General features: G+C 38.3%; 2 protein-coding genes across 3 annotated transcripts; one reads left to right on the top strand and one right to left on the bottom strand.

Annotated features, from left to right (window-relative positions):
* Positions 1-769: 769 nt before the first annotated feature.
* Positions 770-15734, bottom strand: LOC132792064 (putative fatty acyl-CoA reductase CG5065). 2 transcript variants are annotated; one of them, XM_060801290.1, is made up of 8 exons: positions 10647-10798; positions 9691-9974; positions 9206-9631; positions 1993-2191; positions 1685-1924; positions 1495-1626; positions 1112-1237; positions 770-1047 (listed from the first exon to the last, which is right to left on the bottom strand). In XM_060801290.1, the coding sequence occupies exons 1-8, from the start codon at positions 10781-10783 to the stop codon at positions 927-929; spliced, it is 1665 nt and encodes a 554-aa protein (XP_060657273.1). In that variant the 5' UTR covers positions 10784-10798; the 3' UTR covers positions 770-926. The 2 variants fall into 2 exon arrangements, with proteins under 2 accessions (XP_060657273.1, XP_060657274.1); XM_060801291.1 differs by lacking the exons at positions 770-1047; positions 1112-1237; positions 1495-1626; ... (1 more) ...; positions 1993-2191; positions 10647-10798 and adding exons at positions 3598-4782; positions 4838-4969; positions 5060-5498; positions 15470-15734.
* Positions 15735-16988: 1254 nt separating this feature from the next.
* Positions 16989-18475, top strand: LOC132792072 (protein CDV3 homolog). Its single transcript, XM_060801299.1, has 3 exons — positions 16989-17345; positions 17412-17711; positions 17795-18475. The coding sequence occupies exons 1-3, from the start codon at positions 17079-17081 to the stop codon at positions 18047-18049; spliced, it is 822 nt and encodes a 273-aa protein (XP_060657282.1). The 5' UTR covers positions 16989-17078; the 3' UTR covers positions 18050-18475.
* The last annotated feature ends 43 nt before the right edge of the window (positions 18476-18518 follow it).

The following is an 18518-nucleotide window of genomic DNA, read 5'->3' as shown; positions in this document are numbered from 1 at the left end:
GGAAAAAAGATTGCGTATGAAAGACATCGAATGAATAAATATTCAGCATAAGTTTTTGGATAATTGTACTTATATGCCTTCAAATAGATTCTATGTTCTATAGGATTGTGTTATGCAAAGTGCTTACCTAAATGCGAAATTGATTTTTTTTAGCTTTTGTGACAAAGTGTCCACTTGTGTCTAGAGTGGGAGCTTATTGACGGACATTTGCACTGCACTTTCCATATTGAGTTAATCAGCTAAATATGTACACGGCTAGTTTAACCATATTAATGGAGATTACCCAGACCAGGTAGTAGAATCACGTTCTTATGTAGACAACATTGTTAGATTGAGGGAAACATCATTCATTCCGTGAAATTTCAATTTGTTGACTAAATAAAAACCTCGTTTATTTGAACATTCAAATTGAGCATACATTGCACATGGAAAATAAAAGTTTGCCTACTTTCGGGCTGACAGATTTACAAACAATTTGCTGCCTACATTGCGGCACAAGTTTTATTCTGCCAAGATGTGGATGTTTTTACAAAATGATCGGTATTAATGATAGATTAAAGACAAAATAGAAATGTAATCAAAAATATATTGTATTACTAATTCCACCATCAATTTATTTACGATTACTTAATGGAATGAATGCCTGGCTTCAAACGTTCCCATTTGCATTCTATCAAATACACTGCTATTGTTATGATTGCCTTATAAATAAAAAAAATCCCCCTTCTTTATACTAATAAAATCAATTGAAGTCAAGTTTATGATTATAAAATGCTTGTTTTTATTTGTACATGAATGAAATGTTAAAAAAATATTACGTATACGTATGACCTGAACAAATAAAAATGAGAGGTACGTAAAGTGGATTAAAATACAACAATATCTCTTGCCCAATATGAATATGCATTGAATATTCCAAATAGCAATTAATGCTTGGTGCTGTTCAGTGCATGGTGCACCAGGTCATTCAGTCCCAGTCTCAAGGAGAGCCAATAGATAAGGCCGCCGATTATAAGCGTCTTGCAGATGCGATCCAAGACATACATGCTGTAGTATAAAAAATTAAATGCGTTAGATTATACACGACAGGCAGAGCATAAAAGCGACGTACAATCGTAGCTGTATGCGTGATTTGGGCAACGATGTGAGGGGTTCCTTCATCACATACTGACGTCCACCCAGAATGCTCATCTTCATGTACTCGTAATCATCCACATCGTTGGTATTGATTTTAAAGCTGTTGAAGTGATAAAAATGTGTATGAATATTGAATTGCAGATGAAGGAATTCACAATACATGTTACGAAAGAAGTTGATGAACTATATTGATGGGCAGATATATGATGATGATGTGCTCAAAAATATTGTCAAAAATATTGCTCAAAAATATTGTCAATTCAAAACTTGCTTCATCTACTGGTAAGTACTTAAATGTACTACTTCATTATCGAATATTATGACATATAATATGTCTAGTCACAGCATTGAGCGTACATTTTGCGATCTTCTTCAGATATTTCCTGATAGATTTGTTGAAAATGCGATGACTTGAAGTCCCAGTTACGTGTGGTAAAGAACTGCAGCACCTCGAGGCCAACTGAAATTTTGGTCTGCACGCGAACCATGCTGAAATATATTTTGGCATTGAATGAATGCTATGGTTGAGAGTTCGCGAGTTTCTTACAAGCGACGCTGTCCGAAGATTGTCAAGAGCAAGTCGATGCAATAGGCAGGCAGCCACATAAACATGATGACACAGAAGGTGTGATAGAGCTTGCTAGAGGTCATGTTGCCATCGGGATACCAGAGTCCCACCTCAAATGGATAAGCAAGGCCTAGTTCACGTCCCACATCCATCACCCATTTCCACGTGCGCTTCTTAGCATCTTCCACAGTGATGTTATACACAGGCAGCTGCGCTGATCTGAAAATGAATATATGTATATAAGTCTTAGCTATGATATGATATAGGAGAGTGTGTAGCTTGCTTACTTTTGCTTTGCCAAAATGTTGTGAAAGGGTATCAAAATGAGACCATTGACGGCTATGTCCACGGGCACCACCTCGGACTTGAGCTCTCCGTTGCAGATCATGGAGCGGATAACGCCTTTGCCGGCGCCAATCAGCACACCTGTGGGTCCATTCATATTGTCCACCCAGCCGGGCAGAGGTTCCGCCACAGCGGGCGTCACTGCGCAAGCGGAATACATGTTAGAAAAGCTCTAAGAAGCGTAGCAATCTTAGCAGTTAATAAAAAAAAAAAAAAATACAGACATGCGATCCAAACAACAATTGAGAGATGTGTACAACAAAACCTAAATACATATATATTTATCTCGAATATGTTTAACAATTAAAGCTATTGACTACATAAATTCCTGTGACCACAAAAAAGCTAAAGAACTTTTAAGAAGAATCTAAAATAAAGCCAGGACTCCCGTCCATTTCATTAGATAGTAGAAGAAGAAGCCCACTATGAGCGTCTTGCAGACGATGTCGACGGCTTTTTTGACTAGAAAAAGAAGAGAGTTTAGTAATTACTATAATCATTGTGTATTCTAGCCAGTTACATTTTCATGTGGAATCTCGCCTTGTCCAGATCCTCATCTTTCTCTTTAAGAATGTATCTGCGTGCGCCAAGCGCACCAACAAACATATATTCTTCTTCTGATTCCTTCACATTCATGTTCATATTGAAGCTGCAATAGGAGAGTAATTATAAGTCAGACAAGTCTCTCAGTAATTGAAACTAGATTACTCACATTTCTTTGTCCTGTTCGTTAAGATTGGTCCATAGCGAGGCAAAATTGTCGGAACGGAAAGTCCAAGCATTAAGCGTGAAGAACTGCAATACTCCCAAGCCAGTCGAAATCTTTTCTTGAACACGCAACATGCTGGAAAGAAAGGCAATGAGTTAGATAAACTTATGATGACGATAATATGAAAACTTGATTAGGATTGTAGCAAAAGAAAGTGATCTTGTACACGGTTTTATTTCGTAGCTATTTCTTGAATTGCATTAATTTAGAATTCCAATGTTACAATCTGTAACTTTAAAAGCCTCGAAATGAATATTTATCTGCTGATAGCAAATCTATAGATATGATGTACTCGGAGTACTCTAAGTTAAATTGAAACACCGTCATACTTACAAACGCTTTTGTCCGAGGATCAGCAGTAGAAAGTCGAGCAGATAAGCAGGCAGCCAGTGAAACATCATAACGTTGAAGTTGTGATAGAATTTGTTGGTGGTGACGCAGGGATCTGGATACCAGAGACCCGCATTAAAAGGCACCTGCTTATTGATGCGTTTGCTCATCTCGACCACAGTTCCCATTGTCATCTTGCGGTGATCCGCATTCGTTATGTTGTAGACAGGAACATTGACAGGACGCTTAGCCTGCTTATTGAACTCATAGGGTATCACGATGAGACCATTGATCGCATAGTCAACCGGTATGACTTCAGCCTTGTTCTCCTGGTTCACCAACACAGAACGAATCACACCTTTGCCGCAGCCAATCATCAGTCCCGTGGGTCCATTCAGATTGTCCACCCAACCACCCAAGGGTTCATAGGCAGCAGGCGAAACTGTGTGAAGAGTTAAGTATTAAAATTCGAGTCACACTCAACCAATGTCAATGGATTCTACATACCGAGGAAAGCCCAACATGATTTGCCGTTTCCATCAAAATTGTTGATGAACCGTAGCCAATTAGGTGTGAGTGTAAGTGTGAGTGTTGTGAATAATGAGTGAATGTTTTAAAAGTATTCAAGTGGGTGAAGTGTAGAGTGTACAGTTGAGTAATTGAATTAGTTGAGGTGTTGTAAGTTGAAGTGAATGCATGTGAGTATAGTGAGTGTATTCATTTTATTCAATAGTGGAGTGGTGTAATTAGTGTTAATTTAGTGTTTAGTATTTTCTTTAAATTTTGGGTGTTGTATATCTGTGTGAGCGCAAATGAATATATTGAGTGTATTCATAGCATTCACTTACGAGTGTGAGGTAGGGTAAGGGAGAGTTTTCATTGTATTCATAATAGGGCAGGAGTGGAGATTGTGTATAGTTGCGAATATATTCACTGTATTCATTATTGGAGTAGAGGAAATGTTTGGGGTAACAGGATATTAGGGACACATGAATATCGTGAGTGTATTCATTTGAGTGTGTATCTGTTTTGTGTGATCTGACTGTATACAATTTGGCTATTCGTCGTTGTTTGTTTGGACACTTAAGCAATACTCAACACTCGAACTCGCACTCGTTAAAGATATTCGAACCGTTTTATTAATATTTGATATATTCATGGATAAGAAGATGGCTTAAATATAAAAATAAAATTCAATGACGTCTTGTACCCAACAAAGCGAACCTAAGCAACAATCATAAAGCGCGCAATTACTATATTTATTTAACTTGGCTAACTGCATTCGTTAACGTGGCTAAATAATTCACACGCCCACAAGGCGTGACAGCAGCCCGAATGTCCAGTAGCCCAGGAAACCCACGATGATCACCTTGCACGCACGATCCAGGATATACATGCTATAAGTTTGCAACGCCAAGAGAACGAGAGAGGAAGAAAGAAAGAGAGGGAGGGGAAGGAGTAAGAAGAAGTGAATATTTTCAAGCAGTATTCATTCGATTCATACAGCATAAGCTGGCGTCGAGCACGCGGCAGAGAATCGGGTGACTCCTTCATGAGATACTGTCGACCGCCTTGGACACAGGACTCGATGTACATGGGAATCGTTTCTTCGGGATCCATGTCCATGTTAAAGCTGCACAAGACATGTTAATGCTGAGTACTGCGTTTGACCAATAGATGGCGCTTACTTTTTCCGATCCGTAGCGTTCATCATGTCCCAGAGCGAAGAGTAGGCATCGGACTTAAAGAACCAGGCGCGCATCGTAAAGAACTGCAAAACCTCCAAGCCTACCGAGATGCGATTCTGCACACGTATCATGCTAAGGGTCACGACGAGGGAACGATGGGAAAGGGAAAGGATTATGATTGCGGTACAGTTCAAACGACGCGATCGAACCTAAACAACTTACAAACGCTTCTGGCCGAGTATGAAGAGCATGAAATCAATAACATAGGCGGGCAGCCAATGGAAGAGCAGCACATTGATATTGTGATGGAATTTGTTGGTCGTGATGCAGCCATCGGGATACCAAAGACCCGCCTCCATCGGATACTGATAACCGATCTTTTTGCTCATTTCAATAACCTCGCCCCACTGCATCTTGCGATGATCCGCGCACGTTATATTGTAAACCGGCACATCCACCGGACGTTGCTGCTGCGTCACAAACTGATATGGTATGACGCACAGTCCATTGATGGCATAGTCCACCGGTATAACCTCGGACTTGTGACGCGTATCGATGAGCATGGAGCGTATGACGCCCTTGCCGGCACCCACCATCAAACCCGTGGGTCCATTCAGATTATCCACCCAGCCAGGCACGGGCTCGTAGGCCGATGGCGAAACTGCACAGGAAATTTAGGCATCAGATTCGCAGTTGCGAGGAGAGAAGAGCATTTCTCTTACAAGGGAACAGCAGCAACAGCAGGAGCAACAAGAGCAGGCAGCTTGAACAGCGTGGTTAAGCGTGTTGTAGACTGAACTGAGCAGTAGGCTGAGGTGTAGTTGGAGGCGTGGGAAGAAGCCAGAGTGGAGCTGGAGTACAAGTGAATTCTTGGCGTGCTTAAGCTGCGGGACTATTGACAGCAACAGATAAGGCGAGGGAAAGTGGCGTGTTTTGAATTCTCATTTGTTTTTGATTATTGACATTTGTTTTCCGGGACTTGTTTTTATTTTGTTTACAGTTTTCAAGGCAATTGGCAGCGGCAGACAAGGCAAGCAGAAGCGGTGTGTTTTCTTTCTTTCTTTATTAACTTTGATAATTTTCATTTACTTTTCCTTGACTTGTATTTAGTTTCTTTGCAGTTTCAACAGCAGGAGAGACAAGGCGGAAAAAAGTGTTTAGCATTTCGATACTCATTATTTTATGTTTTTCCTGGAATTTTTAGTGCTTAAGCTGCAGGATACTTTGGCAGTTAAACCTTGAGCTAATGGCAAGAGGCGTGGCAAGTTTTTAGAGGTCGTGGCAAGCTTCTGTTTTGGGGGCGTGGTGCGTATTTTAAGGGGGCGTGGTTTGCTTGCATTAGTTGGCTTTGTTTTCATTTATATTGCTAGCTTGATTTTGAAGTTTAGTTAGCAATTGCTGCAAATTGTACTCAACTTCAATTTCATGCTCATTGAACTTGTTGGTCAATGACGACGACGACGACGGCGATGTCTTCAGTGTGTGTATTTGTGTGTGTTGGTTGTGCGTGTATCTGTGTGTAGTTTTGAGGAGTACTTAGCGTGTGCAAGCAAGTCCAAAGTCGCAGTTAAAGAGCATTTGGATAAAGCGCAGCAGGAAAGATAGTTATGGCACACTTCCTTGACATACAGATACATTTACATTTACAGATTGAGATACGCACACATAAAGCTTAAGAGATACATTTAGAGTAAGATTCACAGAGAGCACATGGGAGACACGAATAAAAACAAGTAAGAAAGTTACAGTCGAGTGTGCTCGACTGTGAGATACCCGCTACCCATTTCTAATAAAGGCAAAATATTGCGGTATCATTTTCAAAATATACCGAAAATACTAAAAAAATACTAAAAATATACCAAATGGCATGTTTGGTATATCGATATAGTACACATAATGTGGCACAATGTGCCAGATTGTCGGCCAAAGCAACTCAGACCCCTAGTAAGTAGGCGTTTTTGCCCATACAAAAGTATTTCTTTAATAACTTCCACAATTTTTATCTGATCGCAACCAAATTTTCAGGAATCATAACTACTACAGTAATTATTGTATATACCAATTCGTAGCTCTAGCTTTGAAATTACACTTGTTATTCGATTTTTTTGATTTGCGGGGGCGGAAGTGGGCGTGGCAAAAATTTGAAACAAACTTGATCTGCGTGCAAACATAACAAATGCTGTCGAAAAAAAATTATAGCTCTATCTCTTATAGTCTCTGAGATCTAGGTGTTCATACGGACGGACGGACGGACGGACAGACGGACAGACGGACATGGCTATATCGTCTCGGCTGTTGACGCTGATCAAGAATATATATACTTTATAGGGTCGGAGATGCCTCCTTCTACCTGTTACATACATTTCCTGCCGGCACAAAGTTATAATACCCTTCTACCCTATGGGTAGCGGGTATAAAAAATGAGACATATTGCATATACACGTTCAGATACATTTAAAGCTGAAAAAATACATATACACTTGCAGCTAAAAAAAATAAAAATAGACCTAAAAAGTTTCGCATAAATGTAGTAAACAACAAGAAATGACGGGAAGCGCGTCGTAAAAATAAAGAAAAAGTGTCAATTAGCTGCACATAAAAGACGTTCGGCCACACCCACAAGAGAGATACAAATCTTGAGTTTGGCTTTCGATTGGGCAACCGAAAAAATAACTTGGCCTAAACTGTTGGCGTCAAAATGTTGCCAAACCCAACATTTTGCGGCTCGCTAAATGAGTTGAACTCAACGAACTTTACTTTAACGCGCTTCGCTGTCAAAGTCAATCAATTCATCAATATGTAAACACATATCACATAGTCTTTGTCTATGTCTATTCGTTGACGTATTTGTTAAGCCATTGCGGAATTAAGTTCACTTTGCTAATTTTTTTTTGGCTCTTTGCCAACTTATGACAAGTTCAACATAGGCCAACACAATGTTTGTGAAGTTTTAGCGCATTCTTGAGATGCATCTAATAGACTTTTAGACCTGTCTGACTATATAACATAGTTGACTGTCTAATGAGTTGTAACTGGGTAATGCCAACTTTAACTGACATACTAAAAGCCAATTTGCCAATCCATCAGACTTTTAAAAAACTTTCAAGAGTTGCCTTCAGCTAGCTTTTAAAACATCACTTCGTAGCATATATTATATTCTTTAAGACTATTCTATTCTATTATATATAATAGCATCGTATTATTGAAATTAAAGCATAAATATATTCTTAAAACCAAATGTAAATTGTTTTATAGCTTAGGACATTGACATGTGAAAAAATTGCGTTAAATATTTATAATTTAATGAGATGAATAAATTACTGAAGTGCGTCAAACTGTTCGCAAAAGGAGTTCATCATATGCAAATAATTTATTTTTTGCACAACTATCTAAATTGTTAGCGAAACTGGCAAAGAAGTTTTCTCATTTAAGGCTAATTTCAAACTAGTTTAATTAATATGTATCTCGAACATTTATGAAACATATGGTAGACACATACAATAAATAAAACTTCGTATGTATGTGTATACGTCTACTGAATGACTCAGAAACCAATTAGTACCGAATAAAAAAAGTGTCTCTGAAACAACAAATTTTCTATTTTTAGACTTGAGCCTACAAGTAATATAATAAATGAAGATTCCCCAAAAAAGCAAATCAACAATTCTATAATAAATTATAAATCTAAGACTTCTAAAACTGTTTCCCTGCTATAAAAAATTTTAGAGTAATTAAATAATACTGAAACAAACAAGCTAGATTCAAAAGTCTTTCACATCGTAAATTACAACAACTTTTTATAGCTCTCTTAGTTCCTGCATAGCTTTTACTTTACTTCATTGTGGATATCAGTTACAGCTGGAATAAGCGAAGCGCAAAGTTTCTGATAATTAACTTTCTCAAAATGATAAACAGCCCAGCTGCAGTTTGCAACTATCAAATATATTGAATGGGGTCAGCCTTCGGGGGTTAGCTTGCTCAATCCGACAAACTGGCAATAACTTTGCATAATTCATGGAATGATATTCCATTCCCCCCCTTCACAAATTCAATTGCCAAATGCAGTCTGCAGTGGGATTAGGCCATAAATCAACTATATAACATATATAAAGAGAGGGAGATTGCAGCTGGCAAGGCAAATTAATTGGTCAAGCGAAAAGGCGGAGGATTAGAGATGATTTTTAATGTCGACAGCGCGCACATAAAAACATTTATATTTATAGGCAAGAGTGTACATAAAAAATGGTAATAAATATAGCCAAAAAAAGGAAAGCGAAGCAACAAAGCAAGCGAAGGCATCGCAGCCTCAAGACACCGAGGCAGCAGATGATGGCTAAAAGAAAAACCCGATTGACTTGAAAAACTTACCAATGCTTGGCCTGGCGATGATCACCGGCATCGTTTCGTAATGATCGCGCACTAGGATCTCCGCCAGACGCTTCGAGTAGGTATAAGTATTGGGATGTGGCTTCAGCAAATCAGGCGTAATCGCATCCAGAGTCTTCACATCCATCCATTCAGCCAGACGCATGAGATCCTCGGGCTTGTGGGGGAACTCATAGACCTTCTCGTACATCACTTCCTGATCGCAGTTGCAAAAGGCTGTCGAGAGATGCACAAATGCCTCCAGCTGCTTCATCTGCTTGGCAACATTTAGAGCACGCTGTGTGCCTAGCAGATTCATGTCAATGGCATCGCGCAGATTGCCCTCGAGCTTCAGTGTGGCCGCCATATGGAACACAATGTTAGTGTTGTCCACCACATGCTTCAAGCTGTCGCCACTCAAACCCAGCACTAGTAAAGAAAGCCAAAATTTAGTTACAGATTCAGAGATGAGAACCGTTTTTACTCACAATCGTAGGTCACATCGCCCTGATAGATGGTCACCTTCTTCAGCATCTCGGGACGCTCGTCTCTAATCCGTTGAAAGATGGGCAGCTTGAACATCTCCTCGAGACGCGACTCCGGCGCCTTGCCGCGCTTGGGGCGACAGATGATGATGACCTCCTTCAGTGAGTGACACGAGTAGAGCAGCTTCTCCAGCAGCACTTTGCCCATGAAACCGGAGGCACCCGTGATGAACACGGTCTTGTCCTTGTAGAACTCTTGTACTGGCGATAGATCAACCATCTTGGTGCTGCAAGCGAACAAAGGGAGACAAGTTAGAAAACTATAATTGACGAACAATTTTTAGCAAAAATTTATAAAGAATCTTATTCATTTTTTTATCAACTTAAATATTAAAGTAAATATATTTTTATTTACTTTTTCATGCATATATTAAAAGCTTTATATATCTATTATTATAAATTGGAACTTCAAAGTTGGGTATCTATTTTAAATTATTATTTTATTGTTTATATATTAAATACTCCAAAAAACAATGAAATATATCAGCCCAATGTAGCTTTTCACACATTCACAACTTGTGTATAAAACTTATTTATAGTAATGCTCTTTTTAACTATAAATATTTGTTAAAAACAATTTAATTTATTTATGGAGGTATTTACAGCTGTGTGATAAAAACAAAAATATATAATTGTTTAAATATTTTTTCCTTTATTATTCATATGCAAACTGTATGAATTCAAATTTTAAATTTGGAGAAACACATAAATAAATTATAAAACAGACTTAATAAGCAGCTTCTTTTAATAGGTTTTTATATACATAGTATATATGATAGACCGGCAGATAAACAGCATTCAAGCCAACAGACTTGGCTCTCTTAAAGAATACGTAATAAATTTAAAGTTACGTCTATTAAATTCTCTTTGCTTTGCATAAAGCTATTAAATGTTGTTACCCGGCAAACGGGTATAAAAAATAGAGCGAGAGCTGGAGAAAGAGAGAGGAAGAATGTAAGTTGAGGTTGCAACAGGCGTTGTGGCATTGCATTACACTCAAACGCGCAGCTCGCAGTTCGCAGCTTGTAGCCCACATTCCGTTCCAGTAGACAACAGCAGGTGTCGAAAGCTGTTGGCCCAAAACTGGAGCTAATTCTTAGCCACAATGTGAGCCAAGTCGCAGTAGCAGTAGCTGTTTGAGCCTGTTCAATTGAAACGGGTTTCAATTTTTGTGTGTTTTTGAGTTTTGATTGCGGCGTCGATTTCGCATTTCTTTGCATTTCAGCTTACGATTACGCAATGCGACGGGGCGAATGTCTGGACGGCTCGCTGATCACTTTAATAGCAATACACAATGGTAGCAACAACGACAACATCATCGACTAACAACTCACAACTGGCGACCAATGGGCAGAAGCCATAGCCAGAAAGACAGGAGGAGAGTCGAGACCAGATACAAACTGCTACTTTGTAGTATTGACACAGTTAAAGCAATAAAGCCGGACCACCAACACCCGTCCAACATGTCTGATGTTAGGCTTAATGGAAAAAAAATAAATAAAAAGAGTGTTGTAAGTGATGCAAGCGGCAAGCAGCACGCAGCATGCAGCATGCCACAAGCTTGCAAAGTTTTTCCCAAAAATTGCACAATGCAGATTAAAGTCGTAGCTGAAGTTGGAGTTGGAGTTGCAGCTGCAGCTGGAGTTGGGGTTGTACTCAAAGTTAAAGTTAGCTTGTTGTGCTTCATGTAATTTTTTTTTTTTGTTACACTTGGCCACATCTTGTCTACATTTTAGGCAAGCTTAAACCTCGTTTAAATCGTGCCACTTTGCCTCTCTTTATGGCCACTCCATAGCACAGCATTTTATATACTGTCTAAGTTGCCTTGCTCTTTGGCCGCAACGTCGCTTCGTGACATTTCTAGACGGCCTCACTTTGAAAGTCGTTTGGTTTCGCTTTCAGTGAGTTTACCCTCCGAAAACTGTGTTTATGCAAATGAGGTGGTTCCCCGTACAAGAAAGGCAAAGAGAAGCGCTATTTTAAGGCATATCCAGTTTTTTAAAATAACAAGCAAATAAATTTTGAATGAAAGTGTGAAAAAATATAAACGAGTTAGATAATAAAATTTTATAGGTATGCTCAGCACACTTAACAAGAATATTCATTAAGAAGACTGTCAATCTTTGTATTTAAATTATCTATGATTAAGCTTAATTTAAGGAGCGAAAAGTGTGACATATGTATGATGTCTTTTATTTCCTATATCTAAAGTGAATTGTTCAAGTAGTCTATATAAAAACATTTAAAATGCCGAGAATATTAATTTCGAAATTATATACAATTGAGCTTCATTTAAAGAGCAAAAAGTATGACAAGCATAATGTGTTTTATTGCCCATATCAAAAATAAATTGGTTATGTATTCTATATAAAATAAAAAATATTTATAAAAATGATAACTAAAAATCATTAAGAAGACAGTCAATCTTCGTCTGTAAATTATAAATTATTTAGCTTTACTTTTCTTATACATACAATAAGTAAATTAATTAAGTATTTGATAAAAAAATATTTAGAAAAATTATAAAGAAAAATCATCAATATTCGTTTCTTTTTTAACTATTATAAAGAGCGAAAAGTAAGCGAAAGTGATTAATATTCCTCATCAAATATTTATAAAAATGCTTTTAAGTGGCATCTGCTCGTCGTGCATTTGCAGCTTAAGCACTTTTACATTTGATAAATCGCACATTTCATGCAACACTGAACAAGTTTTTCGGCATTTCGGCTTTTTCGGTTTGTCACCATGTTGTCTATTTACCATAACACACACACACAAACAAAAAACAAGGCGTTGTACATCTGTCTAGCGATAGCTGTACATTATAAATAATAAGTATGCTATCTATAGCTGTATCAGTTTCTGCGAGTGTTTGTTCAGTTGAGCGATTAAGGAAAGTGTGCCCAACTGAATCGAGCCGAGGAAATGCGCTGTAATTGCGGCATGACGTTGCACAAAAATCTAAAGTCATACTCAGTAGCTGATCTGTAAAGATGTGTGTCAATAAACAAGCGCGAACTAACGACACCTTGAACTACAACTGAAATCGTGCCAGTAGCCAACGAACTGCCGAGTTGTTTGTTGTTTTCTGATATTTGAACTTGGCTAATAACTAAGCTAAGCGACTGCAGTCGCAGAATGCACTTTTCACACTTGTCTCATAATTCATTGTTGTTTAACGTATCTGGCAAATTGCTTCATTTCCATGTTTATTGCCAATTAAAGCACTGCGTCGCAAGAAGATGAAAATCGAGTCGGCGCAGCAAAGACAAAAGTCTGTGCAACTTGTGCAAGCGCGCAAAGAGACAGCTCCAATTCATTTGCAGCCGCAACTTGAACCGAAAAATCATAAGCATAACATACACACAGGCAGACAAATGTGGAAAATGCCAAAAACAAGTGGAAACAACAAGTTGTAATTGAAACTGAACAAAACACAAAAAAAACACCGCTCAAAACGAAAGACTTAGGCAACGAACTTGCGCACTGTGCCATGCAATTTAATAACATATCTTTAGTGCCACAAGTGCTATCAACATGACAGCCACAACATGCAGATTGAGCCACTCATATATGTAAATAGCTATATTTATCGTCCAGCTCATTAGCATAGTTTAGACAGCAGTCAGATTAATGGCTCACTAGAATCCATATTTGGCAATAATCTCGCACAAAAAAAAAGAAAAACGCGTACTTATTCTTGACACTATTTATATACGAATTATGCATATATATAGTAATAGCAACGGTCAAGTCGATCATAATGCTAAGTGCATTAAAACTGACTTTTATTTCGACGACCTTGGATGGCAGTTAATTGAGGTTATGGCTCGTTTAATAAACCTTAAAAACAACACATAATATAAATGTGAAATTTAATACTTCTAGCTGGGGATCAACTCAATAACTATTTAGTTATAATGAAGACAAATACAGTGCATCACTTAATGTCTGTCTAACGACTTAATTATCATTGTTGAGGTTATGTCACGCTTCAAAATAGCCAGTTCACAATTCATCTAAATCAGTTTACGATTGTAACGTTGTTATCAAATACTAATGAGATATCGCTCGAGGCTGCGTTGTAAAGCTTCTAATCAAATATGCATGGCCTTGGCATGCGCCATTCTTGAGAGCCCTCAAATTAATGGATATTTGTCGAATCTGCTTAAATATTTACCAACCTACGTTTAGCTGAGATGCTTTTCCTCATCTCTGAGTGTCTGTGTGACTGTTACTTGTCATCAAATATGCAGAGTCCATAGCTTGATTATATTGTCTTAGCTGACGTCGCGCCCTGTTCACAATATTTAATACACATATGAAAATGGCAAGTGTGTTTTAAACCGGTTTAATCAGTTGGCTGTAACACAAATGATGGCAAAAGTGTTGTTTACGTTTTGCAACTTTGCCGATGATGATGATGATGCTGCTGTCTACGAATAGAACTCCAAGCAGTAGGAGAAATATTGATACGAATAACGAATGAATATAAATGCGTTTGACCTCATTTCAAACTTGCCAAAAGAGTGCGGTCATTAAAAACAAAAAAATAAAAAAAAAAACATCAAAACACAAAAATATAAGCCATGAAATCAAACAAACTTTACAATCTATCAATATCTATGTATACATATGTGTGTGTGTATGTCTGTATCTCATCCCTTTAGGGGGTCTTATGGCATCTAAAAAATCGAAACAACCAAAAGCAAGCCGCAGACAACCGACAACCTCCAATGTTCGTATGTAAATAAGCTTAGAGTGATTGCCATTGACACAGAAGTGAAGAGAAACAAATACATTGGCAGGCACTGTAGATGGGGCGCGTTGAATTGGCCAAAATGGATCAAAAAAGTTAAATAATAAAAGTGGTATGAGAGTGAACAACTATAATATACCCTTTATTTATGTAATTAGAGTATTTTTCCTTTAAAGAAAATTTACATAAGAATAAAACTCATATTTTAAAAAAATTTACCCACTTTTTAAATTTAAAGCTTGAGATATGGAAAAATGTAAATCCAAAATTTCAAAATTTGTAATTCTTTATTATGATTGCTATTTGAATAAATAAATATTAAATGAAAATATCAATCAATTTACATATGATGTGTAACAATATTCACACACCTCAACTATTAATTTATTACAAAATGTAAATTCATTTTGTAAAACGATTATCAAACCCGTTATCTAATCGATAATTTATGGAAAAAAAGTAACCGGAAGTACTCAGAAATATGCCAACAGGCAGACGGAAGCGTTGTAAACTGAGATGAATGCCAAAGCTGGTAACTGATAGCATCGTTTAGCCAAAACTCGTCCCTGACCTGCAATTCTGCCTCCCTGACCTGAAGCGTGACCCGTAAATCGATGATGCAAAAGGTTAATGGTTGCATGGAAAATGTCTCTTGTTTTGTTTTGCTTACGCTTTTTGCTTAAGTTTTTGTTGTTAACAATTAATAACAGACATTATTACATTTCCAATTAAATGCTTCGCTGGGCAGCTAATAGCCACCAAAGTGTTTCAAATAGTTTATAGCATTTTTCTTTTGCGGTTTCTTTTAACATTTTTACCAAGACAATAAAATGAGCAGAGGTCACCAGACAATTGTTTAAAACTACACTTAGCAATAATATGAGTGTCTCCTCCAGCTGGCGAAAAAAACGGATACAACACTAAACTTGGCCAACATATGATGTGTGCAAGCGTTTTAATTACCTTTTGCAGTGCTTATTTATTTTATCGAGCTGTTGTTAATTAATTAAAAAACGTGAAAAATTTCCAGCAACAAAACACGTTACACAGACACACGTTAAGTAAAAAGAGACGAACGCGTCGACCAATAAATTCAAATGCCACGAGCACAACACGAGTTTTGTAAGTTAGTTATACAAAAATATATCTAAATTCGGAGCTAGGTGCTTGAAGCTGGAAAGCTTGGAGCTGGAGCAACTGACAGCTGCGGCGTTCAAAAGAAGACTGAACCGCGTTGGGCTGGCGCTTGGCAATATGAATGGAATGGAACTGAACCGACTGCGGCTGAAGTCCGTGAGTTGAAAGTGAGTCTATTTATTAACTGGTTGGAGCATTGAGTCGGGATGTGCTTGTAGCATGTGCTTGTGACAGACTTGCTGCAATGCTGTTGCTGTTGCTGCTGCTGCTGCTGCAACACATAAACACCATTGGCTATTGGTTAGATGGCTAGATGGCTATTGGCTCTCTGTCTTGTTGGCTATTAGCTCTCACAATTTGCTTAGCAAATTCAGCGGAACTTTAAGCAATTTAACGGTGCTGTCCCAACGCGCCAAAAGGAAGTTTTGCTACGGCTTTTACTCTGGAGACTAATTGCTAAGTTTGGCAACGTTCAAATGGTTCAAACACCAATAATGTATTTGCCTTTAACATATGCATTAACTATGCGTCTTTATGGACCACATAATGCATATTTATTTTTGGAAAATTATGCACAACGCATATGCGGGGGAAACAAAATTAAACAAAAATTTGCAAATATAATAAATCTGCTTTTGTTGTCATGTTGCTTTTTTGTCTATGCGCTTACACAATGCGCTTGCCGCATTTACATTTGTTGTTTTAACTTAATTATGCAATTATCAATATGTCATGCAAATTTTCGAACGGTTGCAAATTTGACCAACGACTTTGAGAGATAACTATAAACAAAAAATCCCCCAAACAAAATGAAGTATGCTAAACTTTAACCTACCAATCTTATGCTAATGTGAGTGTGTGTGTGTGTGTGTGATCAACAGGTTGTTGTCATTGCTGTTTGATTGGACCGCCAAAAAAAGTTGCAGTCGATAACCGAAACGAATATATTTCAATTTAGCGTTGCCACCTGGCCCAGTTTGCTTTCATCGCACAGACTTGTATATTTCTCTTATCGATATGTCAATATTATTTAAAGCCAATATATATATAAAAGTATAAGAAATTGAAGATACACATTTATTTATTTTTTCAAATTCAAACCATATATACAGTTGCTCTCACTAAAATGCATACTTAGTCCGTAACTATCGAAAATAATCGTAAGACATAATAAAATTATTTAACACTAAAAGAATGCAAAGCAAAAGAAATGCATAAACCATAAATTTTCAAAGATAAAAATCGGTGCGTTTATGAAGTCATTAGATAAACACGGTGAATTGCATATTTTGCTTACTTTGACCACGTGTGGCTCATTCATCGATAGGTGCAAATCGATAATACGATTCTTTTTTAAGATCCCACCTCACGCAAGTGCGATTGGATTTCATTATAATTTGGAATTGGGGAAATTGCGAAAAATAATTTTGCAAACATGGCCGAATTAGATGATTTCTTTGCGAAAAAAGACAAGAAGAAGTCAAAGTCCAAGGCGAAATTCGTTACTGCCGATGAGCTGGTAAAGAACCTCGAAGAGGGCACAAAGCGTGAGGTGGCGGCGAATGCTGTCAAACCAAGAAAACCTGAAGTCGCGACAGCAGCGGTGGCAGCGGCAGTGGCATCGGCAGTGGCATCGGCTGGCGGCGTGGCAGAAGGCGGTGAAAACGAGAGCAACACTAAAATCGCGGAGCCCGTCAACGAAGTGAGTGTGTAGAGTATGAGTGTGTAACAGAAACAACAACATAATCATTATTCCACATATTTAAAGCCGCCACCGCCCGTTGAGGAGGAGTGGAAAGAGTTTGAGCAGGAACAGCGTAAGGACTACAGTGGACTCAAGATTGGCCAGTTGACGATCAACGAAAAGCAACAGCAGCAAATTCAACAGTCTGACGATCTGGACGACGACGATGATGAGTATAGCGATGATTATGGCAACGGCGATTCAAATACCAATAGCAGTGGGCATGGCCCATGGAAGAAGCTAATACCTGCCGAGGAGGTGACTCAGATACCGGTCGAGACAGAGAAGCCATCGGCGAAAACGTACGTTCCACCCGCCTATCGTGTGAGTATTTATTTATATATCCATCATCATCATCATCATATTACAATCCATTTGTACTAAAATTGGACTTTGTGCCCGTTTAGGCATCTGGACTTGGCATGGGAAGCGGCAGCAGTAGTGGACTACGCGCCCGTCGCACGGCGCCCGATATTACGAACACCGAGTTCTTCCCCACGCTGAGCGCAGCGCGTCCGGAGGAACAGCGTAAGAAGAAAAACGAACCCGCCTTCGAAGAAGTCCGCCATGGCGGTCGCTATCAGCGCGTGCAGGAGACAACCGCTGCGCCCGTGGCGGCCACAAATCGATTCCAGTCGCTCGACGACGAAGCGGACAGCTAGACCAGACCACCATGATCAATCTACTACAGTCCCACAATCGATCGATCCGATGTTGCTGCCGCCACAAACAAATATATAACAACAACCGTTTTCACCCAAAATAATGTACTATTTACAGTTGCCTCCCCGTGCTCAGCGAGTCTTTAGATTAAAACAAAAAGATAAAAAAGGTGCGCCGGCTTGAAGTTGTGAGCGTTACCTGCTCGCTAATCTTTCAAATGAGTTCTTTCTCTTGAGACTCTCTTTGTGTAACGCATGCATGATTGTCAAAACAACACTTTTTTTTGGCTTTCCGATCTACCTTTATTATCTACTATAATATGCCGCAACAACAATTGTTCATTTCGTTTTGCATTTTTTTGAATTATGAAGGAATCAATGTAATACATTATGAATAATAGCCATGTGTTGAAATCCGTTTATAAACGTTATGAATTTTTTTTATAAACACTGTTGCAAAGTTAGCAAA

This window comes from Drosophila nasuta, chromosome 3, assembly GCF_023558535.2.
Source record: "Drosophila nasuta strain 15112-1781.00 chromosome 3, ASM2355853v1, whole genome shotgun sequence".
In the NCBI taxonomy this organism is placed as follows: Eukaryota; Metazoa; Arthropoda; class Insecta; order Diptera; family Drosophilidae; genus Drosophila; species Drosophila nasuta.
This window is presented reverse-complemented; position numbering and strand designations above follow the sequence as displayed.

What these genes read in the sequence shown, in the direction of transcription:
- LOC132792064 (XM_060801290.1), bottom strand. Translation starts at nt 10,783, where the DNA reads ATGTGGGCTACAAGCTGCGAACTGCGAGCTGCGCGTTTGAGTGTAATG. An exon ending in CATCGCCAGGCCAAGCATTG is followed by an intron (nt 2,192 to 9,205) that starts GTAAGTTTTTCA and finishes CCGCTTGCGCAG; the next exon opens with TGACGCCCGCTGTGGCGGAA. An exon ending in TCTGAAGAAGATCGCAAAAT is followed by an intron (nt 1,238 to 1,494) that starts GTACGCTCAATG and finishes TCACTTCAACAG; the next exon opens with CTTTAAAATCAATACCAACG.
- LOC132792072 (XM_060801299.1), top strand. Translation starts at nt 17,079, where the DNA reads ATGGCCGAATTAGATGATTTCTTTGCGAAAAAAGACAAGAAGAAGTCA. An exon ending in TCGCGGAGCCCGTCAACGAA is followed by an intron (nt 17,346 to 17,411) that starts GTGAGTGTGTAG and finishes ACATATTTAAAG; the next exon opens with CCGCCACCGCCCGTTGAGGA. An exon ending in ACGTTCCACCCGCCTATCGT is followed by an intron (nt 17,712 to 17,794) that starts GTGAGTATTTAT and finishes GTGCCCGTTTAG; the next exon opens with GCATCTGGACTTGGCATGGG.